Below are 9665 nucleotides of genomic sequence, written 5' to 3'. Positions count from 1 at the left end.
ATGCCTCTGTACGACAAGGAAGCTGATCCACTTCATGAAGCATGTATTAATGGCACGCTTGAATCAGTTAAGAAAATGGTGGGTTCAAAAAAATTTCCTGTTGACTGTGAGACAAATTGCTACCCGTACATTACTCCTTTGGGTTTAGTCACGTCGAAATTATATTCTTTTGAGATTAATTACCACCAGGAGTCCGTACTTGTATCTGATTATGAAGAAAAAATCAAATTTCTATTGAAAAAAGGTGCAAATTACGAGGAGTGGATAAAAGCGTACGGATTCATAACTAACGTGGCTGAAGTGATACTGAGAGAAGGAAGTGAGTAATTGCATTTAAATTATTATTTCGATATAGGTTATAATATATCTTATATATCCCATAAAATACCAAAGAATTCGTTTAATTTATTATTCATATTTACAAAATATAAGGAGTTATAAAAAAAACGTCTTATATAAAAGTTAAAGGACTATTAAAAACTTACGTATCCCTGGTAAATTGGTTGCTCACTAAGTTGTAGAGAATGATGGTTATATTTTTTTTTTAGGAAAACTATGTTTATATGTATCGATATGTATATTGATCGTTTTCATTGTTGACTCAAATTTTATTTGTTTTTATTCATCTTAAGAAGGAAAATGGTTGCAAATATGCAAAGACATTTCTACGATAAATTGTAATTTAGTGTTACCTTGTTTCTAGCAATTTATTTTGTGTTTGTGGTAACTGAACGAAGTGTAATGATATTTAGGGAACTAATGAATTTCCATTAAAAAAACATAAATCTCCACAACTTTGTGAGCGACACTGTACATATCGATTTATCACAGATATCAAAATACTATGTAATATCAAATCTACATACTTGTAGATTTGTAACAGACCTAAAATTTTTATGAGGGACATGTGTTGATCCCATATATTTTGAAATTCATTGTAACCCTGTATATAATGCATGGTCTTCAACAAGCGTGGGTTGGCCCATATCTCCATTCAGGAGAATGATAAGAATTTAATGTTTTATTCTTTGCCATCTAGTCGTACGATCTGTACAAAGTTACATACGCTTACATAGAGTGTCCAGTTTTGCCTGGGCGGACCTCAACTGTTTTTTCTTTTATAATGTTCTACATTTGTAATTAATTAGTTCGTTTCTACATCGAAAGGATATTTTAAATTTTGATTTTATGCGAAATCATTGATTGTTCTCGATATTTTCTGCATAATAGACGATTATCGGTCAAATATTGCGGCTTTCACAAGTGACATATAAAAAATCGACATGAAATATACAGGGTGGAAAATCCATCTAGCGAAACATTGCGAAAATAATTGACAAACCTTCCTTATAACAAAAGTACCTTTTATACCCTATATGTATATTATGGATTCATTATAAAAGCTTCTTCGGAAGATCTACATAATTGATTTAGCGTTGCAATTTTTTTACAAAAACGGTTTCAATATTCTTCTTCATTTTTCAGATAAAAATATGTTCAATTTGATGGTGAATTACCTTAGAGACATCAACATGCAACACGGAATCTCGACAGATACAGCACTTCATATTGCTATCGAAAGAGGATTTTACAAGACAACGAGAAAAATATTGTCAGTGAATAAGGCCGATGTCAATAGACGCAACAACGAATACAAAGAAACCCCACTTCATCGTGCTGTATATTGGCACAGGTTAAAATTCATAAATTTACTTATCGAGCATGGGGGAAACATGAAAATTACAGATGCGCAGGGGAGAACTCCTCTACATTGTGCTTGTCACTGTGTTCATAATAAAGACTCTAAAAAGATCATTGAGAAATGTATGGAATATAACTCTTTATATTCTAGAACCACCCATATGGGTTATACTCCTATGCACACATTAATCTCTCGGTCGAAAGAAACAACAGAGGAGGCTGCAGAAGTGGTGGAGCTTTTCCTAGAAAGAGGATTTGATTTGGAGACCAAGGATTTCCGCGGATGCACACCACTGTATCTAAGCTTGAAAAGAGACGTTGAGCCAATGGCTTTATTACTTCTAAGACACGGTGCTCATCTTGATATAACTGCAGACTATGCTATTCATTTTCTCTTACCTCATATTGTAAGCACGGAAGAATTGAACGAAATGAGCAGGACTATCCTAAAATTTATTGCCTTGGAAGTTTCAAAGGGGGCTGCAATGCACGAAAGTCTAGGGGAGATCTTGAGAGAACGAAAGGACGCAAGCACTTACTTGAAAATGTGTTATCAAGAAATTGAGATCCTCAAATCTATCAAAATTGAGAATACATTCATCACTTATTGGAAACTTCTGACTAGAAGTATAAAACAAGTAGGAATGTACGCCGATAACTATTATATCGCTGAAGCAATGAGGACATTCGAAATAAGCTCATATCCAATTTATGGCCCAGACATTCATTACAAGTATGCGAAAGGACAAAGGAGGTTGGAATTGATGAATGCATGTGCAGACAGTTTGAACAGAATGTGGGAATGGAAATTACCATCAGTTTTCGTGAATATGGTAATTGATCGTCTCACAATTCCTGATATGGAGAATGTAAAAAATGCAAGGCGTTATATTTAAATATTAAACCGGCTAGGACACTGCGATTAGGCAGGCAAACGGAAAACCACCTAATTATATTTCCAGAGAACGACATGACTGAGAGTGAAACTGATTTTGAGAAGCTATGCGATCCGACTAGCAACCGGCGCCTCTCTGATTCCGGGTCGGAGGGTGTGAAATCTGATACCGGGCAGATGATCGCAGGCGACCAGGTGACATCTGCGAAATGGGCGACTGGAAGAGTAAATAAGAACAACCTTAGTTTAAGAAAACTACCACTAAGAGGCTAATACCGTATAGCTACGTGAAACACTCGGGGGTTGCTTCAGGCGGGAAAATTATTCATACTGGAGCAAGAATTAATTAAACAAAACATCGATATATGCGGAATAGCTGAGACGCATTGGAAGGATAGGGGTCATTTCGAAGGTACCGAGTACAAGATATTTATATCGGGTGCCGAAGAGACTGGACAGAGAGGTGTAGCCATACTAGTGTCAAAAAAACTAGCTATGAGCGTTTATGAGTATCTACCGATAAACGATCGCCTGATCATGATTACCTTGAACGCAAAACCTACTAAACTACACATATTTCAAGTCTACATGCCTACAACTGATGCCAGTGATGATGAGGTTGAGGAAGTATATAAAATACTGGAGGAGAAGATCTCAAAGATCCCTATGAAACATATTGTCATAGTAATGGGGGATTGGAACGCTAAAGTCGGCAAGACATTAAACGATGATAACTTACGGGAAACCGTGGGTGAATATGGACTAGGCCAACGCAATGCGAGGGGAGAACGCCTGATAGAATTTTCCGTGGATAATGAGTTCACAATCACAAACACTAACTTCAAGAAACACCCTAGAAGACTTTCTACATGGACATCACCGGGCGCAAAATATAAAAATCAAATTGACTACATTCTAGTAAGGAAGAGATGGAAAACTTCAGTTAAAGATGTCGAAACCAGACCGGGTGCTGAATGTGGTTCTAACCACAAACTACTGAGAGCTGAATTCAAAATAAAGTTCCACGGAATAACGAAACCAATGAGCACAACCAGAGTTGTACCAGAAGACCTAGCCAAGTTCCAATCGGCCTTGAAGAATAGCATAAAACCGTAAGCTACGGGAAACCCCGAAAAAACTTGGAATGACGCAAAACAGTGGATTCTCAATGCTATCGACTCCACAAATTCCAAAGAAAAATTGCAGAGGCGGAAACACTGGATGTCAGATGAAACAATGGAAATTGTAGAGAAGCGGAGAGACCTAAAAAAATGCGTAATGAACGCCGCAGAGAAAAACCGACGAATTGCAGAGTTGAATAAACAAATAAAAAATCTAAGCCGCAGAGATAAAAACAAACACATCAGTGCTGTATGCTGTGAGATACAAGAACACTCTGATCATCAGGAACCTAGGGAACTATTCCGCAAGGTAAAATATCTAGCCAGAGAATTCAAACCACAAACCCAAATCATTAAAGATGAAAAAGGAAATATCATAACCAATCTGGAAGGAATAGCAGAAACATGGAAGAGACACTGTGAGCATCTATACTCAAATACCAAACCTGATGACAGACTTGATGCGGTTGATAAAATCACAGCTTGGGAAAAAGAACCGAATATCCTTAGAAGCGAAGTGGTTAATGCGGTAAGAAAGCTGAAAATTGGTAAAGCTATGGGAGAAGACCGAATAACAGCTGAAACAATAAAAGGCATGGGAGAAGACGGCATTGACATTATTCACACAATATGCCAAGAAATATGGAACACGGGGGTTTGGCCGATGGACTGGTGTAGATCTGTGTTTGTTCCAATCTACAAAAAAAGGCAGCCCAACAGACTGCAATAATTACAGAACAATAGCTCTCGTATCGCATGCAAGTAAAGACTCCTCAATATCATCAATGAGAGGCTGAAAGTGTTTCTATTACCACAGATCTCAGAAGAGCAGACTGGATTCGTCCCTGGAAAGGGCACCCGTGAGCAGATCTTTATATCCGCCAAATTATCGAGAAATGGCGTGAATACAACGTGAAAGTTTACCTATGCTTCGTAGATTATACCAAAGCGTTTGACTGCGTAAATTGGCGTAGAATGTGAGAAATAATGAAAGAAATGGGTGTTCCACATCATCTTATCTGGCTTCTCAAAGCCTTGTATGGAAACAACATGACCAAGGTACGAATAAGTAATACATACTCGAGTCAGTTCAGGCTGGGGGCTGGAGTTCGCCAAGGATGTATTGTGTCACCACTGCTGTTCGATATATACAGTGAATACATTATGCGGACTGTTTTAGAAGACTGGAGTGGAGGAATAACAGTGGGAGGATGCAGAATCAACAACCTAAGGTACGCAGACGACACCCTGATATTAGCTGCATCTGATGAGGAACTCGAACAGATAATGCAAAAACTTGACACCATAAGTAAACAATACGGATTGAACATCAATACTAAGAAAACAAAAGTCACGATAATCGACCGAGCTGAAGGCAATCAACCGGAGGTCGCAAGCATAGCGGGATACGAGGTGGCGGATACTTTTAACTATCTAGGATCAATAATATCGAATAAAGGTGGATGTGAAGAAGAGATTAAACGGCGGATTGCGATGGCTAGGACGGCAACAGTCAAACTGGTGAAAATTTGGAAGGACACCGACATTACTAAAAACACAAAAGTTCGTCTGGCAGGTGCATTAATCTTTCCCGTTGCAACATACGCCTGTGAAACATGGACCATCAAGAAAGCGGATGCGAGGAGGATTAACGCCTTCGAAATGTGGGTCTACAGGAGGATATTGCGAATCCCGTAGACAGCACGACGCACAAATGAGTCTGTTCTTCGAGAACTAAAGATCAATTCAAGACTCGTCACGAAAATTAACAGAAATATTCTGAGGTACTTTGGTCACATCACTAGGAGGAAAGAAGGAATGGAGAGACTGATTATTGAAGGAAAAGTCGAGGGTCGACGATCAAGGGTCAGATCTCCTTTACGGTGGTCTGATCAAATAAAAACTTACACAGGACTTTCCCTTCCGGAGGCTTCTCACAGGGCTCAGAATAGAGACGAGTGGTCGATCACAGTCGAACAAACGTCATGACGTCACCATCTCCTTGCGTAGGAGAAAGGACTGAGGAGGAGGATATTTAAATATAAAATTAAACATTGAAAATTTGTAAATAATGTGTAGATTTCTGATAATACATTTCTTCGACGTTCCTGTAACTGGGTGACGGTATTGTGACTTGTGGGAACCAACCCAACTAGTTCTTATATGCACCTATTATATGATAAAAATTAAATAAAGGTTGAAATTTTACAAGGTGTTTTTTTCAAGATAATTCTTAGCAGTTTTCGAAAATCTCAATTTTCTTAGAGAATTTCGAGAACATCACGATAATCTTTTCATGCTATGATATTATAATCGGTTATTGTGTTGAAATAGTTATTCAATCAACTAGGTTATTAATGAAAGCGATTAATGATTGAGATTAATGTTCGAGATCATTAATCGCTCAATTAATAAAGGAGTTATTACAATATTTTTCCGACGATCACATTTTGAATTGAATGTGAATTACGATTGCAAAAATTTTCTATCGATTCATATCGGAATGTTAATATTTATGCGGCCGATCGAACAATTCGAGAAGTCCATAGAGGGCATATTCGAGTTGTGATATTTTGAGTAAATCACATTGATATCGTTCCCTATAATATCTGTTAAAGAATGTGTGGAGCTGTAGTTGTAGTAGGTACATAGATATATGGATTACTCTCTAAGATACCAATATCCGAAGAACAACAAGAATTCATGCCTAATAGATCAACTGTGGACGCAATATTCATAGTTCGTCAATTAGTGGAAAAGTCGATAGAGTTTAATAAACCCATGGCTGTCTGTTTTGTGGACTTCACCAAAGCATTTGATAGGATACGCCTAAGCGACGTAATAAGGAGTCTTGAGAAAAACAACATAGACTATAAGTACCAAAGAATCATTAAAGAACTTTATACAGGAACCAGAACAAGAATTAAAACTAAGGAAGGACTCTCTGAAGTACTTCAAATCAATGCTGGTATTCGACAGGAAGACAGTCTCAGCCCAACTCTATTCAACATCATAATAGACCAAATTGTAGAGGATGTCAACAGAGTCAATGAAGGATACAGAATGGGTGACCGATCCCTAAAGGTGTTGTGTTACGCAGACGATGGTGTTGTCGTAGCAGGAAATGAAGAGGCCTTGCAACGTCTATTATATAAGATGAAAATATCCGCTGAAAAATTTAATATGAGCATTTCCATCAACAAGACACAATCAATGGTCATCTCTAAAAATCCTATTAGATGCAAATTGGCAGTCGATAGTGGAATAATACAGCAGGTATCAAGATTCAATTACCTGGAAACAAATATATCGTGTGAAAGAAACCTATTAGAAGAGGCACGAACACAATCGATAAAGGCATCGTGAGTCAGCGGCTATCTGAGAGATATAGTGTGGAGGAACAAAGCGATGAGTTCACAGAGCAAGACCAGAATCTACAAAACGTGTGTAAGACCTATTCTCACGTATGCCTCAGAAACTAGAGCCGAAACATCGAAAACAAAAAGCATAATGAGAACCACAGAGATGAAAATATTGTGAACCATCAAGGGAGTCACTCTAAGGGACCGAATAAGGAGTGATGACATAAGAGCAGAATTGGGGGTACAGGATGTGGTGAGATGGGTCAGGACACGAAAACGGTTCCCTAGGGATCTCGTAGAAAGAATGCCAGAAGACAGATGGGCAAAGTGGGCTAAAAATCAGAAACCGAACAAACGCAGACCTGTAGGAAAACCACCAAAAAGGTAGTACGTACGAGAGCTGGAGTTCAGTATCGGAGGAAGATCCCAGAAGAGGGCCAAATGTAAAGGATTGACTTGGCCCTATTGAAAGAGGAAGAAGAAGAAGAAGGCTCTCTTACCATCATAATTTTTCTGCAACCTCCACAATTAATCTCTTCTCAATTCACCCGCTAGGTGCTACCAGAAACAAGTGGAATACCCTCATAAATAACTATCAAAGTCAGCCTTCAAATATCTCCACCGCAGCGACCACTCACTGTCCCTTTTTTGAGTTAATATGCTCTCTTGCCAGTCGGTTTCTTTGATAAACGTCACGGACTGTATAGATTTCGAGACGGCTTCCAAGGTAATTCAGAAATAATTTTTAAATTCTATTTGCCAATCTGAATTCGAAATGTTCATTTCTGGGAGGAATTTAAAATACTTGAGAAGCAAGAGTACCTATCAACCCTTTACAATAGTATATCGTGACATGAGAATGAAGATGTTTGTTTTGCATAACTGGTGCCGTTTGTGCGATCTTAATCATGAAAATCATGAAGAACTACAGGAGAGTTATGAAGAAGGACTTATCTAGAAGCATGGTGTTGAGAGCCGCACCAGAGGTTCAGCATCACACCAAACAAGAAAGAAGTGTGAAGAAATCCAGAATTTCGGATGGACAATTACAAGTTCGGTGATCCGTGATGAGGTATGTTGCAAAACTTTCGTGCTGACTAAAAACTTAGTCACAATCAGTGCTTCAACAGAAAAAAATAGTTAGGTAATATTTTTTGTTTCTCGTTGGAATTTTCTTTATATTTCTCAATAACCTATAAGTAAGCATTTTTGCAATAATTCCAAGAATTTCGCAATATCCTGATTTCACCAAACCCTTTATTCTTACAACAGATGCGTCAAATCGCGCATGCGCTGCTTATTGTCGCAAAATTTTGATGAAGGCGAACTGCCCATATCTTTCGCTTCGCGTTCATTCACGAAAGGTGAATCGAATAAATCAACTATTGAAAGAGAATTGACTGCGATACATTGGGGAATCCAATGCTTTAACCCTTTCGGTCACCGTGTCCTCATTTGAGGACATACTATTTCATGGCTGATATTCACGAATTTCGTTATTAAGAACGCTTTGCCAACATTGTCCTTAAATGGGTACATATGTTTTTTTTTGTTTTTTTTTTTTGGTGTAGCAGGGGGAAAATCTGCAAGACACACGAACCACCCTCTCCTGAGGGGGAACAGTGTGGGGTTTCTCACTCTCCTGAGCTCGAGACCCACTAAAAACCCTCAACTGCTTCTTGAATTTTGGTTCCGGGCATTTGCCTATAAACCGTTCATCTCTTGGTCGGTTTTCTTCTCGGACACTATCGTGCTGGGATTTATGTGTTTATCCTCTATTGGATTAACACTTTATTGAATTTTTCAATAAGTTTCTGTTGTTATTTTGATCACTTTTTAATTGATCTCTTGGTCTCCATTGGTAAATTCGCATTCTATTTTTGTCTTCCTCTGGCTTGTAGTCCACTAGTCTCCTGAGTTCTTGATTCGGATGGTTTTTCGCTGTTTCGAATAATTTCTCTGCTTTTCTGTTCATGAATGCCGTTATGGTTTTCCATTTTAGGTCCTTATAAATCTGTCTATTCCTGACCAACCAAGGTGCATCTATTGCACATCGTAGCAGCTTGTTTTCAGTGGCCTGAATTCTTTTGATATGGCTCTTTGCCGCGAAACCTCAGGCAACTGATCCATAAGTCAGTTGATAGAGCTCATGCTGAAGTATTAACTTCCAATATTCCTAATAATTGGGAACTTCTCGAACAATTTCTCTATTCTAAATTTGGAGATCTTATCAACCTAGACGTATTAATCCATCAGTTACAATTTTTAAATAAAAAGCCTCATGAAGATTCATTGAATTTTATAGAACGCATACTTGCCTTGAAAATACAAATTAATTATCGAATAGATGCAGATCAAATAACTGATCCAGAAAAATTACTTTATAAATCAAATATTCTAAAAATTTGCAAAACAGTGTTAATTTCAAATTCACCCTCCGAATTGAGAACGCATTTATGTATTTCAAATCTGTTCTCTCCAATATTACTACTCCTCCTCCTCACATCTATATGTTTCATAATTCATGAAATTCAGTCGTTTGTTCCGGTTTATTCTTGTTTCCTGTAGGGCTATAATATCAGGTTG

The 9665-nt window shown here is 38.0% G+C and overlaps 1 protein-coding gene across 1 annotated transcript; it reads left to right on the top strand.

The window, feature by feature from the left end:
• Positions 1 to 5895, top strand: LOC123322915 (poly [ADP-ribose] polymerase tankyrase-1-like). The gene is made up of 3 exons (XM_044910996.1): positions 1 to 319; positions 1486 to 2593; positions 5753 to 5895. The coding sequence occupies exons 1-3, from the start codon at positions 1 to 3 to the stop codon at positions 5754 to 5756; spliced, it is 1431 nt and encodes a 476-aa protein (XP_044766931.1). The 3' UTR covers positions 5757 to 5895.
• Positions 5896 to 9665: the final 3770 nt, after the last annotated feature.

The sequence above is a fragment of the Coccinella septempunctata genome, chromosome 1 (assembly GCF_907165205.1).
Source record: "Coccinella septempunctata chromosome 1, icCocSept1.1, whole genome shotgun sequence".
Taxonomy (NCBI): domain Eukaryota; kingdom Metazoa; phylum Arthropoda; class Insecta; order Coleoptera; family Coccinellidae; genus Coccinella; species Coccinella septempunctata.
Note: the sequence above shows the minus strand (reverse complement) of the source record. Positions and strands in the feature narration are given on the sequence as shown.